Here is a 22403-nt window from a genome sequence, read left to right as displayed (position 1 = left end):
CAACATCTAATCCCTCATGCTCTGCAGAGCAATGGATGTAGCAGGGGGAACTTCCATCTGCCCACCTCCCCCCCATCGCGGGACACTGCCAGCCCCGGGCAGGATGTGTGGCTGTCCCAAAGAAAGGTACAGTCCAGCCAAAATCGGGACAGTTGGGAGGTATGCTTCTTAATTCTACTCCAGGGTCTTTCAGACCATGCTGGGCCCAGGTAATTAGTACCCCCGCTCTGTACCCCGGGATATGTGTATGCATATACAAAAAATAACATAAAAGTTTGCATTATTATTTATCTCTAAATATTGCATAGAATCCATGTCATTATAATTGTGTTTTCAAAAGTATATTGTATATATCCCGAGGTACTATGTAAAAGAGTGCTGTCACTTTAAATGTGTTCTGCATGTTATGTGATACACTGTTGTAATTTGCCCTTGTGCGGATGACAAAGCCATTCTATGTTATATACGGCTACAGCTTCTGTTGTAGCCTATAGCAGAATGTAAAGCTAAAGTTCCTTTTACCGAGCCTTTCCTGTATCCTGTTCATACCTACAGACCCTTCCGAATACCGAAGACAAGAAAACAGTAAGACAGCACGCAATAGTTTAATAAGCATATACAATACTCATGTACAGTCACGTAAAAGTATACAGGTTTTGTTGTTAATGGTTCTCTATCCTGCAGAAGTTGTAATGTTTATGTATGATGACCTGCACTGTTTGTAAGTGTATTAAGTTGCTATAATACAGAGAATTCTATTATGCACATAGTGACTTCTTACAAATCACATGCTGCTCTGACCAGGGGAACACCGTGGATCTCATATGAGGAAGTAATGAGCCCCGGCATTTCCCTGGAAAGGGAGTGTACAGGGTGAATGGCAGCATAGTGGTGAGAGGACTGTCAGGACGGGAAACAGAGATCACATGGAAATATTTGAACACTTGCATTCCCTTGGAATTTCTAGTGGGATATTGTAGCTTGCCACAGGACATAAAGCAGTAGCAGAAAGACTGTTGAAGGGAGTGTATTGCAACCCTGGGGTTGATGTATGAAGCAAAGAAAAGCACAGAGAAGTGTATCTGTCTGTCAGCTTTAAAGTAGCATTTATCAAGTGCAGTATATGAAATGAAAAGTAGAAGCTGATTGGTTGCTCTGAACAACTTCTCCACTCTTTACTCGGAATGATGCATAAACCCCTGTGTAACTGTTGCTGCTTTCCCACTGCCAAACCTGCTTTGACCCGTTTTTTTTAAACGGTTCTTTAAGCAGGTTTAACCCCTTTCCCACTGCATGTAGTAAACGGTATATTACTGGTTAATTACCGTTTTTGTACCTTTCACATTGAACCCCTTGTGAAAGCTACAAAACGGTAATTAACCAGTAATATACCCCCCCTCCCCTGGTACCTGCCCTGTGCCCACCCTCCCCTGATACTTACCTGCATGGGGGATCCGTGCAGCGGGGTTCACGCACTTCTGGGGAGGCATCGGGTCTGGCATGGGCACAGTACTTGGGGTCCCTCTGGATGCTGGGCAGTGGGGACGCTCCGGGGTCCATCCCGCATGGGCACTATGCTGTGGATGCTGGTGGTGCAGCAGGGTCATTTTGGGGTCCATACGGCGTCGGGGCAGTCCCTGCAGCTGATGGGAACTAATAGTTCCCACTATGCGCATGTCTAATAGTTCCCACTATGCGCATGTCTACTGAGCGCCGTGCATATCAATGAGCCGCTAATTACATATGCGCATATGGGATGGACCCCGGAGCGTCCCCATGCTGAGGCCCGTCAAGTGTGACGGGCCTCAGCCATCTCAAGGGCCCCAGAGCTTCCATGCCCCATTACGGCCGCTGGCCTGCCATTGACCCTCGCGGCCAGGCCATCTACTGTGCACCATCTGTGTGTGGCTGAGTCTGACTGACTCACTGTGTGCCACTGCTGTCTACTGTGTGTGTGCCTTGCCGTTTGGTGCTCAGAGCCATCTACTCTGTGTGTGCACATGGCTTGTGGCCGCAGGCGCACAGCCATACCCGCCGCTGGCACTGTAGCCTCAGTCTCTGGCTCCTGTACTTTAAAGGCACATGCGTTCCGTGCCTGCTTGTAGTGCTCGGCATCTTTTGTGAAAGTGACAGGCCAGCAGCAGCCAGGCCAACTGGACTAAGAATGAGAGAAGTCCGCACCTGAAAGCAGGATCTGGAGCAGCGAAAGGTTAAATGAGGCTCATGCAGAAGAGGGTTGTGTGGATTTGGGATTAGGTGGGGGCCCCAGAAATATAATTGTACAGGGCCCCAAGATTTCTGTTGCCAGCCCTGGTGCCGGGCTCCCACAGCTATGTACATTAGAAGCCCTGGTCCTGCACTGACCTCCAACACGGCCTCCTTTGCTCCTGCCTGTTGTACATGTGGAGGCCTCCAGACAACACCAGTGTGGTGAGTGCAGCATAAATGTAGAGTAATCGGAAGGGAGAGTGGCACTAGCAGGGCACTACTACTACTACTACTACTACTACACTCTGACATTATGGCCTTGTTTATTGTAGGTACCATGCCCCCAGTGTGTCAAAAATGAAGGGCCCCTTCAATGAAGGTTGGCATATCCTGCGAGGCAACACACACTGTAGTCCATTTTCGGAGTGCTCTACCTATCACCACTAGCCACCCCCTGTCCCCTATCATGACCCCCCCCCCCTTCTGGTCCTGCCCCCATGTCCAATTGTATAAAAGTTATGTAACCATGCCCCTATTGTACTCGGACTCCATGTGCACAAGTGAATGCTATACTGAGAGTCACCAGAGGGTGGTAGTATATGCTCATGTTACATGTTAGTACATATAAAATGGTGTTCTTTACTGCTCTGCAACACAGTTAAGGACAGATTCTGAGTCGCACGTCAGACACTATTAAGCAATTGCGTCACATGGAATAATACATTTCTTGAAAATGTATTGGGCGTACTTGGGTAGTGACAGGGAGGTAATAAGGAGGTAAATATGCAGATGCAGAGATAGTTCATCTTATGGGTGTGTAATACATGTGCTTAGTACATCTAGCCCGATACCTTTTATGTATAACATAGCAGGCATTTTATTAATGTACAGTATTTTCTTTTGACACTGAACCTATTTTTTTCAAGCACTGTATGTGTGTATATATTGGGTATGTTTGATTTTAACCTCTATATTTCACTATTACGCCCACTTTCGTTTGTCCTTAGTTAAAGAGACAAACACAGAGCGTGTTTTAAACTCAATTTAATAAAAGTCAACTTTCAAATTGATCAGTGCGCACCCAACCAATACAACCTCTTTTGTCCTCCACATTTCTCTGCACAACCCCCCCCCCTGTAGATACAGTCCAAGAAAAATAAACCCTACAGGACATAGCCTATAAACAGCTCAATACAAATATTCCTCCTTTATTACTGTCCTGGTATATAAAAGTGTCATTTTGTAAAGCCTTGCCCCTGAAGGTAAAATGCTGCCAATTGCGTGTGGTAAGTGATATTTTAAACTATATTGATCTTTTTTCCCCTTTTTTTCCCCGATTGTTTAAAATATCGCTTAAACCTAATTCAGCATGTATTTCTAGTTCTAAAATAAACAGTTGCCTGCAAGCAAAAAGTCGCTGCACCTTTCAGAATTATGAATGCATTGCAAGTAGTGATATATTTGCAGATCCATTCACAAAAACCAAACCATTAAAAAAAATTTCTCCATCTTCGCCAGTCCTGTGCTTCCACTGCTAAAAAACAGACTTGAATTGGTCATCGCTGATGTAAAAAAACCACTGGAGCACGCCTGCATATTTACAAGCACTCCCAGAAAACCCCATGTTCCCGCCCGTAAATGCTGGCTTCCTGTCAATCAAACTGTGACTTCTATTCATACAGATATTTATTCACTAATTGCCACTGTGCATGCGCAATGCAAACATTGCGCACGCACATTTGATATTCGAACGGTTTGCAAATTCTCTAATTATCGATCAATGCTGAATTGGGCCCGAGCAGGGCCGGCGCCACCACTAGGCAGCTTTATCCCACCTGAAATAGAACTCCCATCTTAGTAAATAAACCCCTAAGAGGGCTGTCCTGCAGATGCACACAGAAGTCACTGCCACCCTAGACACACACTCACACAGGGGTTTGTGCCACTCTAAACACATAGGGGTCAGTGCCAGCCTAGACACACACACTCACAGGGGTAAGTGCCACTCTACACACATACAGTATAGGGGTCAGTGCCAGCCTACACACATCGGGGCAGTGTCAGCCTATACACACAGACACATACACAAGGGCCAATGCCAGCCTACATGCATGCACATACATGGGCCAGTGTCAGCCTACACACACACACACACGGGTTAGTGCCACTCTACACACATATAGGGGTCAGTGCCAGCCTATACACACACACAGATACACACAAGGGCCAACGCAGCCTACATGCACACAGGGGTACCATCTTCAATGATGCAAAAACAAGGACTTATTTACATTAGGGGAATAGTATATTAATGTGGTCTTGATGTATCCTAAAATCAGAATGTACATTAGAGAACATTATTTCTATCAGTGGCGTACCTAGATATACGTAGGCCCCATAGCAAAGGTTTGTATGGGCCCCCTATTTAGCAGCTGATGGTGATAAATGTATGTAAAACGTATTAGTTAGACAGCAAAGATGGGCCCCCTTCAGCTCTGGGCCCCATAGCAGCTGCATCCCTTGCACTTATGGTAGTTATGCCCTTGCTATCAAATCAGTTTGTGTAAGAAAGCAAGAATGCCTTGTAGAGCTAATATTCAATTACAAGGCTTTATGACATTGACCCTTATTCAGATCTGATTGCAGTACAAATTTGTTTGGAAAATGAGCACATCCATGTGCACTGCAGGTGGGGCAGATGTAACATAGAAACATAGAATTTGACGGCAGATAAGAACCACTTGGCCCATCTAGTCTGCCCCTTTTTTAAACATGTTACCTTAAACCATATTTGATCTTTATTTTTTTCTCTACCGTCCAATGGGATACTGGGCTTCACTACTATGGGGATTGAGACCTCCGCAGGAGAGACAGGCACATAAAAGAACTTTCAGTGTGGGTGCACTGGCTCCTCCCCTCAATCTCCCTCCACTAGTTTTGAAAGTTTTGAAAAATGTGCCTCAGGAGAGGCAGTGCTTCTGGATGCTCCAGAGTTTTTTCCACATTTATTTTCAAGTTTGTTATTTTGGGGCGCTGTGGTGACCACACAGCTGTCCTGCTTCGTGGGTGTCAGGGGAAGGGTCAGTCCCCGACCTCTTCAGGTGCAGAGCTGACCCTGCTACAGGACAATCCAGTCCTGCGTGGGACTTGTCACCGCACAGCATTGCGCTGTAGCGAGCAAGTCCCCTAGCCGCCGCACACCCCTGACAGGTCTGAAGACATCGGTGGTGAGTACAGGCTGGGGGTCCCACAAGGGGTCCCCGCAGCCATTTCTGGTGCGGCAAGACGACGGCTAGTAATGGCGGCTCTCCAGCAGGGACCGCGTGAACACCGCGTCTGATAACTGGCATAGGGGTGCTGCCGCTGGACCACCAGGGACACCCCTCAGGGTATAATGTATGATATATATTTTACACCTTAAATATGTCAGTATAAATATATGTAAGCGCCAGCTCCGTGTAAGGGGGCGGGGCTTCACTCAGAGCGGGACCAAGCTCTGCTGGGCGCGCGCTGTCACTTCCTGCTTCTTCACACGCTGCCAGACTCCATTACAAGGGCTCCTCACTGGCGTGGTGGATCCGGGTACTTGCAGCACGGCAGAGACAGCAGGTTTGTATAGCGATTTAGCGCTGCTGCGCTATCTAGCTTAGTCAGACACTGTGTTGTTTATATCACTGTGTTTAGCGTTACCAGCTCACCCAGATCTGTGAGTTCAGGTTAAGGGTGCACTTGGCTCCCCAATTGCTCTGTTTTTTCCCCACTGATTAGTTACAGACACAGCATAGAAGCAAGCACATAGTCTGTTTTCACTCAGAGGAACACATCCAGCAGTGTGTGCACGTGTGTGACTGCGTGGGGGTTGTGTTTGTTACTACAGACATTGTAGTACTATCTCATCATGGTGAAAAAGTTCACTTGTATGGTGTGTAGCACCAAGTTTGTGCCCAAGTCACAGTCCCAAGTTACTTGTGAGGCTTGTATGTCACCACAGCCCAGTAGTGCTGACACCCAGATCAGTGGGGTTCCCCCACAGCTTGCGGGGCAGTCGCAGGCAGACGATCAGGAACCTGCGTGGGCCTCAAACATAAAGACCTTGTTGGATTCTGTGGCTTCACAGCTTTCCACTAACACTCAGCAAACGCAGAGGGTTCAGAGGGAATTGTCCTTGTTAGCTGCCAGGGTGGATATTCTTCATACCCAAAATGTACCTCCTCCTCCCGCACAGCCTCAAAAGAGGCAGGCTACTGCTATGGATCCTGACACAGATGAGGACGATGAGGACATATTGGAGGAGGGTGAGGAGCAGGGTCTGCAGGAACCAGCTCCTGAGGCGGCAGTGCATGGTCCCGAGCCCCTTATCAGGGCCATTAGGGATGTTTTAGATCTCCCAGTAGAGGCATCTACAGAAGGTGATCCTTTCTTTATGACTCAGAAGAAACAGCCAGTGTACTTCCCTGAGCAGGCAGAGTTAGAAACTGCTTTCAGGTCTGCTTGGCAAAACCCTGATAAGAGGTTTACTCTTTCAAAGAGGTTCACTAATGCATATCCTTTTGAGCCTTTGGGCAGAAAGAAATGGGAGGAGCCACCGGTAGTGGACTCCTCTGTTTCCCGCCTCTCTAAAAAGGTGTTGTTACCAGTCCCAGGGGTATCCACCCTTAAGGACGGGGCGGACAGACGGCTGGAAGCTACCCTCAAGTCCATATATACGGCTAGTGGGGCATCCCAGCGTCCAGTTTTAGCCAGCTGCTGGATGGCCAAGGCTATTCATACCTGGTCAACCCAGATTCAGGAAGGGTTGTTGGGTGACATGACTGTGGCCCAGATAGGGGACAGCCTGCGTCACATTCAGGATACCGCAAAAATCCTGTGCGAGGCACAAAAGGAATTGGGCGCAATAAACGCGCGCAATTCAGCCATGGCGGTTTCAGCCAGACGGGCCTTGTGGCTGCGTCAGTGGTCTGCAGATGTAGACTCAAAGAAGAGTGTGGAGGGTATTCCCTTTACAGGAGAATGGCTGTTTGGCAGTGAATTAGACGGTTGGATTTCCAAAGCCACGGCAGGAAAATCTACCTTCCTTCCATCAGCCCCCACGATTGCAAAGCGTACCTTCACAGGTGCTTCCCAGCAGTCCTTTCGTGGGAACAGGTTTCGCCCCAAGGCTAGGGGCGCCTCCAATGCCAGCAGGGGCACGAGAGGCAAGTTTAGGAAGCCTAACACCTCCAACACCCAGGACCGTCCAAATGCCGCGACTTCCTCTAAGCCTGCAGCATGACGGGGTTTTCCCGCCACGAGATTCTCTCGCGGTGGGAGCGCGATTGTTGCATTTCAGCCATGTGTGGGACGCCTCGGGTCTGGATTCCTGGGCCAGAGGTCTCATTTCTCTAGGTTACAGGCTGGAATTCGACAAACCCCCTCCCAGACGATACTTCAGGTCGGCACTTCCAGCATCCCAGGAAGATCAGGTGCTCCTTCAGGGGGCCATTACCAGGCTGCTTCAGTCTCAGGTAATTGTACCGGTGCCAGACACGGAGCAGGGCCAGGGATATTATTCCAACCTATTCCTGGTACCGAAGCCAGACGGCTCAGTAAGACCCATCCTGAATCTAAAGTCACTGAACCCCTTCCTGCGCGTGTTCAAGTTCAGGATGGAGTCCTTGCGCTCTGTGATCGCCAGCCTAGAAGGAGGGGAGTTCCTGGCCTCTATAGACGTCAAAGACGCCTATCTACACATTCCTATTTGGCCCCCACACCAAATCTATCTCAGGTTTGCCTTGGGGAACGACCATTCCCAATTCCGGGCGTTGCCTTTCGGCCTGTCGACAGCCCCGCGGGTTTTCACAAAGGTAATGGCGGAAATGATGTCACTACTCAGGCTCCGAAGGGTGAATGTAGTGCCATACCTGGACGACCTGCTAATAAAAGCAGGGTCGGCGGAGGCTTTAAGCAGTGCTCTCAATCTGTCCATACAGGTTCTAAGAGACCACGGGTGGATCCTGAACATGCCCAAATCATCGCTGGTTCCAACCCAGAGGATGGTTTTCTTGGGCATGATCCTGGATACATCGGAACAAAAAAGTCTTTCTGCCGATGGAAAAGGTCACTGCAATACAACAGCTGGTCAGGGAGGTCCTACAGTCACCTCTGGTACAGATCCATCCTTGCCTCCGGCTTCTAGGCAAGATGGTGGCTTCATTCGAAGCAATACAGTTTGGCCGCTTCCATTCCAGGACTTTTCAATTGGATATTCTGACAAAATGGTCCGGCTCCCCCCTGCAGATGCGCAGAAGGATTGGCCTTGCAACAAGAACCAGGATCTCGCTACAGTGGTGGCTAGATTCATCCAATTTGTTGGCAGGCAGACGGTTCCAGATCCAGGACTGGATTCTGGTAACCACGGACGCCAGCCTGAGGGGCTGGGGAGCTGTGACACAGGGAGTCCGCCTACAGGGTCGATGGTCTCCACTGGAGGCAGGCCTTCATATCAACAAGCTGGAGTTGAGGGCGGTCTACTATGCCCTGTTACAGGCAGCTCCATTGTTACAGGGAAAGGCGATCCAGGTCCAGTCGGACAATGCCACCACTGTGGCCTATATAAATCGGCAGGGTGGTACCAAGAGCATGCCTTGCATGAGAGAAGCGTCAAAGATTCTGTCCTGGGCAGAACAGAATGTCCAGGCCCTGTCTGCCATTTTTATCCCGGGGGTCGACAATTGGGAGGCGGACTTCCTGAGTCGTCATGATCTTCACCCGGGAGAGTGGGGCCTTCACACTCAAGTGTTCAATGCCATAGTGGATCTGTGGGGGCTCCCTCAGATCGACCTGATGGCTTCACGATTGAACCACAAGGTAGCAATGTACTGTGCACGGACCAGAGACCCAGGGGCGATAGCGGTGGACGCTCTGACCTGGACCTGGGATTTCCAATTGGTGTACCTCTTCCCACCTCTCCCATTGTTGGCTCGGGTGCTAAAGCGGCTCCGGCATCAGGGGACGGAGGCCATTCTGGTGGCACCAGACTGGCCAAGAAGGGCCTGGTACGGGGACATTCAGGCCATGCTAGTGGAAGACCCGTGGCGTCTGCCCCTAAGAGAAGACCTGCTCCTCCAGGGCCCGTTCGTCTTCCAGGACTTACAGCGGCTACGTTTAACGGCCTGGAGGTTGAGCGGCAGATCTTAGTCCACAAGGGTCTCCATCCCTCTGTCGTCACTACAATGATAAAAGCCAGGAAGCCGGTGACGGCGTCACATTATCATGTAATATGGCGCAGATATATTGCCTGGTGTGAGAAGAATGACTTGCCTCCGGCCAGTTTTCGATTAAACAGTCTGCTACGTTTCCTTCAGGCTGGCCTGGATAAGGGACTCAGATTGGGTTCCTTAAAGGTCCAAATCTCCGCACTATCTGTGTTTTTTCAGAAAAAGATTGCGGCCTTGCCGGAAGTCCAAACCTTCTTACAGGGGGTGCTGAGGATTCAGCCCCCCTTTGTGCCTCCCACTGCACCATGGGATTTGGAAGTAGTTCTTACTTTCTTGAAATCAGCTCGGTTTGTTCCACTGGAGGAGTCTGAGCTGCGACACCTCACTTGGAAGACTGTTGTTCTGCTGGCTCTAGCTTCGGCCAGGAGGGTGTCCCAGCTCGGGGCTTTATCTTGTCGGAGCCCTTACCTTGTGTTCCACAACGATAGGGCGGAACTCAGGACTAGACCACAATTCCTTCCTAAGGTGGTGTCAGGGTTCCACCTAAACCAACCTATTGTGGTTCCTTCTAGCGCAACACACCCAGATATACCAGATACCTTGGATGTGGTCCTCACCCTTCAGGGGTATGTCAAGCGCACAGCTAGGATCCGTAAGACGGACAGCCTGTTTGTGCTTTATGATGCGCAGAAGAAGGGTTTACCTGCTTCAACGCGTACCATTGCCAGGTGGATAAGATGTACTATCCAGCAGGCTTATGCATCAGCTGGTTTGTCGCTTCCTTTTTCAGTAAAGGCTCATTCAACCAGGTCTGTAGGTACCTCTTGGGCGGCTGCTCGAGGGGTGTCGGCAATGCAGCTATGCAGGGCCGCAACTTGGTCAGGGCAACACACATTTGTGAAGTTCTACAAGTTTGACACCCTGGCCAGGGAGGATTCCCAGTTCGGGAATGCGGTTCTACAGCAGAATCCGCACGTTCCCACCCGTTCTGGTAGCTTTGGGACCTCCCCATAGTAGTGAAGCCCAGTATCCCATTGGACGGTAGAGAAAATAGGATTTTGGGTACCTACCGGTAAATCCTTTTCTCGTAGTCCATATGGGATACTGGGAGCCCGCCTCAGTGCGGCTTTTTCTGCTGTCAGACCTACTTTATTGTTAGGCTATTGCCTTGTTTTCTATAGGATAGATATGACTATAGATTTTTTCTAGTTACAGGTGTCCTCTTAAGTTGTTAGGATTCACCTCTTTTATATGTTTTTTGTTCGGTTGGGTGTGCTGGATGAATCTCACCACAATACATTATCACATACTCCTCACATGCTCTCCTTCGGCACAGTTTTTGCATTAACTGACTAGTGGAGGGAGATTGAGGGGAGGAGCCAGTGCACCCACACTGAAAGTTCTTTTATGTGCCTGTCTCTCCTGCGGAGGTCTCAATCCCCATAGTAGTGAAGCCCAGTATCCCATATGGACTACGAGAAAAGGATTTACCGGTAGGTACCCAAAATCCTATTTTTGTAAGGATATCAATATGCCTATCCCAAGCATGTTTAAATTGCACTACTGTATTTGCCTCTACCACCTCTGATGGTAGGCTATTCCACTTATCTACTACTCTTTCTGTGAAGTAATTCTTCCTCACATTTCCCCTGAATCTTCCTCCCTCTAGTTTCAGTGCATGTCCTCGTGTTCTGTTGCTCCTCTTCCTGTGAAGAATGTCTCCCACCTGTACCTTGTTAAAACCCTTGATATATTTGAAAGTTTCTATCATGTCCCCCCTTTCCCTTCTCTGCTCCAAAGTATACATATTAAGATATTTTAGTCTTTCCTGGTACGTTTTGTGATGTAGGCCATGCACCATTTAAGTTGTCCTTCTTTGTACAGTCTCTAATGTATTTATATCCTTCTGGAGATATGGCCTCTAGAACTGAACACAGTACTCTAGGTGAGGTCGTACCAATGACCTATACAGTGGCATTATTACTTCTTTCTTTCTACTGCTGATACCTCTCCCTATGCAAACAAGCATCTGACTTGCCTTCTTCATTGCTTTGTTACCTACCTGCTTTTAAGTCCCCTGAAATAGTGACACCTAGATCCCTCTCTTCCTCAGTAGTTTCCATTATAGTGCCATTTATACTATATTTAGTCTTTGGATTTCTGAGACCCAAGTGCATGATTTTGCATATTTTTTGGCATTAAACTGTAGTTGCCATGCTCTTGACCATTCCTCTAATCTACCTAGATTTTCAATCATTTGTTTTACCCCTCCTGGTGTGTCTACCCTGTTGCATACCTTTGTGTCATCTGCAAAAAGGCACATTTTACCCTCAATTCCATTTGCAATATCACCAATAAAGATATTAAAAAGCACCGGTCCAAGTACAGATCCCTGGGGTACTCCACTTGTAACCTTTCCCTCCTTTCACTGTACTCCGTTTACTACAACTCTCTGTTTTCTGTCCTGCAACCAAGATCTTATCCATTCAACTATCTTAGACTCCAATCCCAAGCTTTCAAGTTTATTTAACAGTCTGCGATGTGGGACAGTGTCAAAAGCTTTACTAAAGTCTAGATAAGCTACATCTACAGCCCCATCTTGATGTAACAGGTTACATTTGGGTGGGGTGTGTTGAAACTTAAATCTAAATGGCAGTGTAAAAATAATGCAGCCAGTATTTACCCTGCACAGAAACAAATCTAACTCTATCTGCATGTTACATCTGCCCCAACTGCAGTGCACATGTTTTTGACCATTTTCCAAACAAATTTGTACTGCGATCAGATCTGAATAAAGACCATTATGTGGGGCTAGGCTCAATACCTCCTGCACCTGGAATTAAAAAACATATTTGACAGGATGCTATCAATGCCTGGGAACTATAATATCTCTGCCATCAATGACAAAATCACAGAGATTACAAACTAGCCGATGGTTGTGGGGCTTGGGTTAGGGAGGTGTTTGCCTCAAGTTCAGAACATAGCTCCCCATGGGCAAGCAATTTTACTATCCACATGGATCTATGTGCCTGATTCAGACCTGCTTGCTAGGCTGCATATATTCACTGCCTAGCAAGCAGGTAAATGCCACCCCAACCGAATTCACCCCCCCCTGCCAACCGAATCCCCGCACTACCACTGGTACTTGTGTATTTTGGCGGCGCCCATCGCATCGCATACCATAACACATACGATGGTATGCGATGCAACGAGATATCGTACGATAGTGCACGATGGCATACAATTTTTAAATTGTATGCCATTGTACATGGCATACGATGCCATACGATGCGATGCGATTAAACATTGTATAAGCACCCTAATGGGTGCTTATACAATGTTAAGCACCCAAATGGGTGCTTACAATGTTAAATGCACCCCCACGCCACCCCCCACTATAAACGTGAACCCGAAGCGTGGCGAGCCCGCGAGGGGCGGCGGTACGCGTCCTACGACCTTTTCATACCCCCACTATCCACGTCGGCGTGGAGTTGAGAATAGAATAGTGTGGCGAGCGCAGCGAGCCCGAAGCGTGGCGAGGGGACGCGGATACCTTCACAGGTAAACGCGTCCCCTCGCGGGCTTCACAGGTGTCCGCGTCGCCACGGACACCTGTGAAGCCCGCGAGGGGACGCGTATAACTGAGAAGGTATCCGCGTCCGCTCGCCACGCTTCGGGCTCGGTGGCTCGCTGCGCTCGCCACACTATTCTATTCTAAACTCCACGCCGACGTGGATAGTGGGGGTATGAAAAGGTCGTAGGACGCGTACCGCCGCCCCTCGCGGGCTCGCTGCGCTCGCCACGCTTCGGATTCACGTTTATAGTGGGGGGTGGCGTGGGGGTGCTTATACGAGTTTTGGTCGTATAGGGGGTCAAAATCGCGTCGCATCGCATGCCATCGGGTGCATGGCATGCGATGCGATGCGTTCGTCGTACGACGGACATCGGGGGCGCCGCCAAAATACACAAGTACCCTACCACTTACTTATCCGCTCGCATGCAGCCGCTCAGAGGAAAAAGCATTTGATTATATAAGCAAAATCGGATGGATATCGAACAGTTTTCAGCCAATTTGATCCTGATGCGCAGTCTTGTGGCATCAAAATCAAATAGAAAAATAGACTGTGCAGGCAAGACTGTATAGTACAGATCTGTGTTATATAGTCCAAATAGAATGCGTTTGCTTGCCGTTCGATTCAATCCCAAATGAATTGGGATCAGATTGCAAGCAAAATAGCACCGTGTGTACACCCCTTAAATCTATACTTACTTTTATCCTGGACCATGATGGTCAAGATTAGGGCGGGCTCTGATGTCACCATTTTTGAGGGCACGCCCATAAAATGCTGGGTGGACCCCATGAACCTCCCCCTGCCCGCCTATTAGTGAGCGAATGCCCAGTTGAGTCTGAAGCTCGCCAGAGGCGTTCACTTCAGAACCTTGCAAATGCGCAAACCCCCACCATCATCCGGGGTAGCGAATTTGGACTTGAGCGATGAGGTCTGAATGGCCCCATACTGTATATTAGGAATAAGTAACCTGCGGCAAACGAAGCAAGCTCAAAATGGTAAACATTTTATTGTTCTAAACAAGTTTAATGATGTTATGAAGTAGTTTAGTTACACTAATCCAGGAGGTTTCCGTCACTGGCACTCAAGCGCTAATAGATTACGTTACATTAAAAAATGTCCCTGTCATATTTAGCCTTCTCCCAAATGTTATTAAAGTAAAAAAAATTAAATAGGATTTGGTTTATAAACATGTACCGTACGATAAACATATCAGTATGTCCCAAGATCACAGTAGTAAATAGGGCAGTATTCAATGTGGCCGGCGAAGGGGTTTGTATGGCAAGGATGGCTTTTCATTGTCGAAAAACAGCCATCCTTGCCGTCAAACCCCCTTGCCGTATTCAATGTAAGGGAGAAATCTTGCCGTCGTTTCATGGTGAATATTTCTCCCTTATATTGAATATGGTGAGGTACATCGAGGTTCTCCACAAATGCAGTGAGTCCGCTGCATTTGTGGCGAGTACCGCCGTTTTATCGCCCACTCGTCGTTTCCACCTCGCCAAAGGGAACCAGTGAGGTGGAAACAGCGAGTGAAGGGGAGGAAGTTGAATACTTGGGGTTAGAAATAATAGGATGAGAGATTCTGAAAGTGAGAGATTTTGTGAGAAATCTTCAGTTTTTTTAAAGTGGCAATCATTTACACTGCAAAACCAGTTTGATTTTGCAGTGTAAATGATTGCCGCTTTAAAAAAATGGGAGATTTCTCACAAAATCTCTCACTTTCTGAATCTCTCATCCTATTAAATCTCACCCTATATGTCAAGCGACCGGCACTGCTCGCCGTCATAATTCACTGTCAGCAGCATTGAATACTCCTCATTATACTTATCTACTCTCTGCAACAATAGTGGGTGATGTTTTATACTCTACTCGCTCCAGAAGCAAATTACCAGGTTAAAGCTTTTGAACCTGGGAATTAGCTGAATAACCTGGATATTTCTTTGGTGTGAAAGGGTCAACCCTGGTCTTAAATTCCGGGTTGCCAGCCATGCTCTTTACCAGGGTCGGTGACCCTGGTTGAACCTTTCACACTGAAGAAAAACCCAGATTCTTTTAAGCAAATTCCTGGGTTGAAAAGCTTTGCTTTTGGTGCAAATTCGGTCAGACTGCACCCGGCAAATTGACCCGTCACTCAAAAATGCCAGGTAATTGCCAGTAAGAAAGGGGTATCAGATTCCCGAGCAAATCTTAAGGTGCGTACACACGGTAAGATATAGTGCACAATCTAGCACACTATCTTGCTAGTTTTGAATAGCATGCTAGATAGTGCACTATATCTTACCATGTGTACGCACTATCCAATGCGCGCTCCCGCCGGTCGTCTGGCAGGGAGCTGCTCGGGTGAGCATGCAGCACAATTCTGGCTAGAAAGCATAAGATAGTATAGTGTAGTACAGCTGTGACGTCATATCCTATATGACTGGGGTAGCCAACCCTAGTCCTCGAGAGCTACCAACAGTGCATGTTTTGCAGGTCTCCTCACAGAATCACAAGTGAGCTAATTAGCTCCATCTGTGGATCTTTTAAAATGTGTCAGTGATTAATGAGTGCAGCTGGGCAGCAGCTAGGTTGTCTGGAAAATGTGAACTGTTGGTAGCTCTCGAGGGCTAGGGTTGGCTACCACTGCTATATGATATCTTATGCACATTGTACATTATTTTAAGCACAAATCTTATGCTTTTGACCACTGGGACTTTCCTGGGAAATAGTATACAATATCGTACGGAACATAAATCGTGTGTAGGCACCTTTACAGTCTCCCAGAACCTGGGTCAGATAGTAAAGAAGTAAAGAAGTGCTAGCTTGTCTATGCTGTCTGCCCATAGGGGAAACAATTTCCAAAAGAAGTATTACATTTATAAAATGGGGGTTGAAAACAGAGATCTGTTTATCCACATTGCATGCATTGGAAATAGCATACCTCCCAACTGTCCCGGGGGGGGGGGGTGTCAGGTGGGAGTCCCCCCTGTAGTCCGTGAATAGACTCTGTGCGCATGCGCAAAGCATCTATTCTTGCAGGCAGAGGGGCTGGTCAGCAGCTCTGAGCTGCTGGGCATGCCCCCACCGTGGTGAAAAACGGGAGCGTGGCCTCGCTGTAGCCTTCACGGATGTTGGGAGGTATGGATATAGGAATAGTTTAATATCTGATTAACCTTCCTTACATGATTGTTCCACCCATATATGCTATAGCAGAGGCACTCCTATAATGTCCTGAGTCTCACATGAGTTGAATTACCTTGGAACAAGATGTTCCAGCTCCAGACTAAATTACTTGTATATCAGCAGTGACTAACTATCCTAGCTTTCACATCACCTTCATTTTAGAAGCTTTCATAAGCCCCGTACACACGGGGGATATATCGCTTGCGATGAGCGATATATCGCTCAGTGTCCCGTTAGCATCAGCAACCAGAGATGGTCGCTGAAGAAAAAGAAACTGCCAGGGGAGCCCGGCAGTGGAAATCAGCTGGTCGCAGGAGCATGTTCCTGCGACCACTACGGGGGAGAAAACGGGAGCGCGCACACACTCCCATTGCAGGCAATATGGTCCCTCAGCGACCATATTGCCCGCGATATTACACAAAATCGCCCCCGTGTGTACACAGCCTTAGCCTATTCTTGAGGTCTCACCATTGGACAGTGAATTACTTTCATTTCATTCACAAGAATAGTGACTAGCCCTGTGTGCTAGAGAGTGGCAGCCATTTTCTTGTATACAAACTGTATGTGGTACATCAGGCACAGGTGTGCTACAAGGAAATTGTGACTATTCTTGAAGGCACTCTTGCAATGATTATGTGTTGAGTCCAAGGGGTCGATCCTATTAGGTGCGGATGATTTGCACTCGCGAATCAGCACGGCACCAGGTGCACTTTATGGCGGACTGAATTCGCTTAAGTGCTCGCATCTCTATAGGGTTGCAAGCAATTTTACACGAATTTGGCCCAGCAAAGGGTGCGAGATTGGCTTCATTCGGGTGCCGTTGCCAACATTTTAACGGCACCTTGCACCCTTCAGCGCTAATAGGATCGACCCCCAAGAGTGTTTTATCTACGAGCCTATGATCATTACTTGTAAGTGTGCAGAAATAGATCTATGTGGTTATTCTGGGGCGGACAAACCTGCTTTATGAGCGCCACCGTCTAGTCCCAACTTTTTTCTAGCTACAGTACCTGTTCCCAGCAGGAAGAACCGAACCACCCCTGCGCTGCACTAAGTATGCCCATGGGTGGTGTCAGACATCTCTTGGGGGCAGGCCACAGTAGTACATACACTGCTGCAGGCACTAGCAACATGAGTTGATTTAAAAAAATGAAACCATGTGTACGATACATGATATATAGAACTCTATGAATAATCAGGAACTGTAAACTCAGAAATCCGCCGAGGCTGCCAATCACACAGCTAATGATCTCTCCCGAGTCCTCTCTCTCGCAGTCGGAGACTGGAGCAGGCAAGGCAGCCTTTATATCAGCATTGGGATTGGTGGGCCGTACAAGCAAACTGATTGGCTGATTGTAAGGAGGTAGGAGGTGTCAGCCGCAGCCAGGGAAGTGTATTGCTGCGCCGCTGCTGTATATCGCCTAACAGCTTCCGGTACGCAGCACTGTGTTTTCCCCTGTACACCGAGGGCTGTGAGCTGGGTGACAGCGGAGCCAGCCCGGTGTGAGCACTTACTGATATCTTGCCCGTGCAGTAACGGGTGCTGTGTCTCCGCAGTCCGTCGGGTGTTGAGACCGGGATCAGCACTGCAACAAGTCCCTGGTGCTGAATGCTGGGCTCGGCTAGCCCGGTGGGGGAGACCCCTGAGCGCCGGTAAGGGAGGCGGCTATGACGGCAGCGGCTGAGGCGGCGGTAGCGGTGGACAGGTGTGTGACATCGGGTTGGAAGATCAGGAGTGACGGCTGTGCCTGGGAAGGAGGAGGGGGATCTTCGCTGCCCGACAGCGGCTCGGCTGTGACGGTGAGAGATGTGTGTCGCTACGGGGGAGCCTGTGTCTGGGGGTGGGATGTGTGGTGGCTGTCACTCGTGCTTCTCAGCCTAGGATCAATTTGGTTTTCTATCCCACATCCAGTGTACTGCCTGGTGCAGGTTGGCGGTGTCTGGTGCATGTAGGTGCTACCCAGTGCTCGGTGCATGATGCTGCCTGGTGTAGGTGGGTGCTGCCTGGTGAAGGTTGATGCTGCCCGGTGAAGGTTGATGCTGCCCGCTACCTGGTAACCTTGTTAAAATGCAGGTATGTCACATGTATCTGGGTTTGCCCAGGCTCTCTGTGCAGATTAGACACCATTGGTAGAAAATTAATAGTTTGGTATTTGTGTGCATACCGGTATTTATTAAAAATATGTGTGGTATACCAACGGGATACATATGTGGCGGGGTTGCCAGCAGTCAAAAGACTGATCCCTGAATCCTTATACAGGGAATCCATAAGTAATTAAACCCTGTTCTCCTAAGCTTACAGCCTGACCATAACCTTACCCACTAGTGCCTAAGCCAGTGGTTCCCAAACGTTTTTGAACCACGACGCCATAGAGTATCAACTTTTTTTTATTAAGAAGATAAGAAAAAATATGAATGGAAGTATATTGTGTTTATATGTTAGTGATGTGGGGCAAGATACGCTTCTGTTTGTCAACATAGTTTGTGATTGGCAGCCACCACCACTGTTTTTGCCTATTACAATTACCAAAAAATAATTCCATTGATCTTGGACCACCAACCTGAGGCACCCCAGGTTACCATGGAACAGTTTGTGAACCACTGCCCTAAACCTAACCCCCCTGCTCTGACTCTAACCTGCCCTGGCATACTTACATTTGGGATTCCAGAGTTGGCATCCTGATCCATTTTGAAGTTCTTGCACCGGTGCTATGACGGTAGTTGAGATTCCGCTGGCCGGCATCCAAAGTGCCGGAAATATAATTGCATCCCTTACCAGCGCGTATTCAGAATTTTACAATGCAGCAACGGCAACCGTTATGGCTGACATCTGCTGCAGCCCCTCCATGAGCTATATATAGTCTTTTACCAAGATGGAATGCTTCGAATTTTGGATTGCATCAGTGTCGTAACTATAAAATTTGCTCCCCCCTGCCTAAATAGTTTCTGGCGCCCCCTCTCCTCTAATGTCCCATCAGATTCAGGCTTCCTTTTACCTTTTGTTGACGCAGCCAGCACTACCCATTAATAGGGTGGATGGGTGGGCGGCAGACTACGAAGGGAGGGATGGGCAGGCGGCAGACTACGGAGGGAGGATGGGTGGGTGGCACGCTACAGATGGAGGATGGGCGGGTGGCAGACGAGGATGGGCGAGCAGCACGCTATGGAGGGAGGTTGTCCTTCTATTCGGCGCCGGTGGCTGTCAGTGCCTGTTCCCGAGAGGCGTGGCACTGCTTGTCCAATGTGGCGGCAGCAGCAGTGGCTCAATTATTCTCGGCGCCCAGGCAGACCCCGCTGGCTCCTCCAAGCCACCATGGGGTCTGCCTCAGCATAGTTACGCCACTGGAATGCAAACTAAGGCTTAACATATTAATCACCTCTACTGCCGGTGAGGGCGGCTTGTTTTCAGCGAGGATCGCCGAAAAAAAGCCATCCTCGCTGTCTAACCCCCTCGCAGGCCGCTCGCCCTATTTTATGTTCCAGGGAATCTTCGCCATCAGAGGACATCGAGGATTCCCAGGAATGGCGAGGCTCACCGCTAATGAAGCAAGCCCACTGCATATAGTGGTGACCTTCGCAGTTTTAACAGCTGTACTCGCCGTTTCCTCCTCGCTGAAAAAAAACAGCGAGGTGGAAACAGCGAGTGCAGGGGGTCAGTTGAATACTGACCCATGAGCTATTGGCACAGCTCACCGTCACAGCTCACACTTAATATACCCCTAAGACTGAAAAGTTTACATGGATCATTGATGAGTTTTCTTGGGGTGAATCAACTGTTTTATCAGGTTACTACCACTAGGGAGGCACAAGACCAGAGTTATTAGTTGGTTTGGGCATTGAATAGCAAAAAGAGACCTTGTTTTTGCTGCCAGTGCTGTCTTAAGTGGCAAAAAGATATGTGCGCAAAGTCTGTGGTTTAGGCACACACTAACTAGGACCTTAGACTGGATTATTCGCTATTCGTGGCGAAACCCCATCTATTTGGACACTTAAAAAATAATGGGAACCTAATAAGAACAATAACTGAATTGCTCTGAAGTGGGCCCATTACTTTGGTTGCCCTAAAAAACATTTGAATCGTCCCCTCTGTCTATCATGCTGTCATAATTCATAGTTGTAAACTTCATAATTAACCAGTCTGATGTATACAATGGTTGGTCTGCAGTGGTGCAGAGGGCAGGCAGGACAGCAGGGCCCACAATATTCTAATATAGGTTTATATAGGGTTATATATAAACCTATATTGCATGCCCCTTCTGTCCTGCCTGCCCTCTGTTACTTTCACTTACCTTTACCACCATCTCCAGTCATCTTCAGCTGCTGCTCCACCTCTGTCAAGTCACAAGTGGAGCAGCGTTTGCAGTGCGGACAGTGTTATAGTGGGTACACACGGTGCGATTTTGCTTGTGATTCGATCCCGATTCGAATGGTACACAAAATGCATTTGATTATATAGTACAGAGTTGTACTATCTAGTCTTGCCTAACAAGACTATGTTTCCATTTGATTTATACTACACGGGAGCTTGCATTGGGATCGAATCTGCATCCAATGTAGAAAAACCATTCGATGGCCAATATTTTTTTTTTCTTTTCGACTTCCTAATCCAATTTGCTTCTCAAAGCAAAATCGAATATAAAAGTGCACATCTCACCATGTATAGCAGCGGTGGGGAACCGTGGGCCGTAACCGGAGGGAGTCAAGTACAGGGGAAATTTCGCAAGAACTACCGACCTCTCGCGAGACTTTCCCCTATACTTGATTCCCTGCACAGCCGTCGGACCACAGAGACCGGCAATTCTTAAACTGCGGCAGCCGCCGGAGTGTGGTACGGCTGCCGCAGGTGAACTTGTAAGTGTTTGTTTTTTATTTATTTATGGCCCGTGAGGCATTTTTCCCCTATACAAACGGCCCATGTCCCCAAAAAGGTTCCCCACCCCTGATGTATACCCTCTATCAGAACATGAAATGCTACTTTACATATGTAACGCATTGCTGCACTGTGTTTTAGGGGACAAAGTAATGTTCCATTTCTTATGCAGAAACAGCGCCAGTCACACACTGAATATAGACATGCTGCATATCCTTGTAATCAACAGAAGCTGCTTGTGCTGCTGTTTCACTCCATTTTGCAAATAAGATTCTTTTAAAAGGCAACAATCGTAATAAAGATGCCTGGTGCAACAGAATCGCATTGCACTAACATGTTCTGTATAATGCAACTTGTGTTGCTTAGAGCAGGGGTGGCCAAACCGGTCCTCGAGATCTACCAACGGTCCACGTTTTCCAGGTTACCTAGCTGCTGCACAGCTGTAGTCATTACTAACTGTCACATTTTAAAACATGCTGCATTCATTCCTACTATAGATCCACAGGTTGCCTGGAAAACATGCACCATTGTTAGATCTTGAGGACAGGTTTGGCCACCCCTGGCTTAAAGGATAGATCTATGTGGACCCATCTGTATATGAAAAGATAGGGATGGAGGAGTGAAGGGAGAATATGCTGAACTTTCCTATTAGTTTTCATTTCTCAATAGTCTGTATAGAGTTCGAGAAATAAGAGCCTTACTCTATAGTTATCATTTTCCTTACGTGGGAAGAGGCGATACTTCACAGATTTACTAGCCATAAATAGAATCACACCATCTGTACTACAGTAATAAACTGCTTATTTTATAGGAGGAAATGATTACTTGTTAGTAATCATTGCTAAACGCTTAAAAAAATAAATAAAAAAAAAAGCATTGAATGGGTTTCTTTCTTTTTCTTTAGATCAGCAGAGAATAAACAAACCATACAGGTCAAACCATCTGTCAAATACACACACAAAGATAAAACATGAGGAGGGAAGGACATGTACTGAACAACATACAGAACAAACAATGGTGAATACAGTCATGAAAGGAAGGGAAAAAAATGGCGAGAACAGCCAGGTTATTGACCACAATATTTATCCAACAGTCAGATAGAACCGCAAAATCCAGAACCATATATTTTTCTCTTGCCTTTAAGAATCTGTTGATAGTTTTGGTTTTATAACTTTTAGTTTATAGTAGGGATTGTTTTTACTAGAATCCCAAGCTCCGTAAGACAAGCTGCACAGTGGCACTATGACTAGTATTGTTGCTTCACTGGGCTGTATTTACATGTTCTCTTAAGATCCCCATACACTGAGCCGATTTCAACTACCAAATCTGCTCAGTTTGATGTCCCCTCAGGTCCGACCACCCGACTGGGGACTTCCCTCCTTGTGCGGCGGTAGG

At 47.8% G+C, this 22403-nt stretch overlaps 1 protein-coding gene across 3 annotated transcripts in view; it reads left to right on the top strand.

Annotated features, from left to right (window-relative positions):
* The first annotated feature begins 475 nt into the window (after positions 1-475).
* ATP2C1 (ATPase secretory pathway Ca2+ transporting 1) overlaps positions 476-22403 on the top strand; it is a 97746-nt gene continuing 75818 nt past the window's right edge. The window contains exons 1-2 of one of the 3 annotated variants that reach the window (XM_083188609.1): positions 17800-17938; positions 18051-18212. In XM_083188609.1, the coding sequence (XP_083044735.1) occupies positions 18207-18212 (6 nt within the window). In that variant the 5' untranslated portion in view covers positions 17800-17938; positions 18051-18206. Of the gene's footprint in view, positions 586-17528; positions 17939-18050; positions 18213-22403 lie in introns of those variants that run through there. The other 2 variants (XM_083188610.1, XM_083188608.1) reach the window with 2 other exon arrangements.

This window comes from Crinia signifera, chromosome 5 (assembly GCF_055691185.1).
Source record: "Crinia signifera chromosome 5, ASM5569118v1, whole genome shotgun sequence".
In the NCBI taxonomy this organism is placed as follows: domain Eukaryota; kingdom Metazoa; phylum Chordata; class Amphibia; order Anura; family Myobatrachidae; genus Crinia; species Crinia signifera.
The sequence above is the reverse complement of the archived record's forward strand: the minus strand, read 5'-3'. Positions and strand labels throughout refer to the sequence as shown.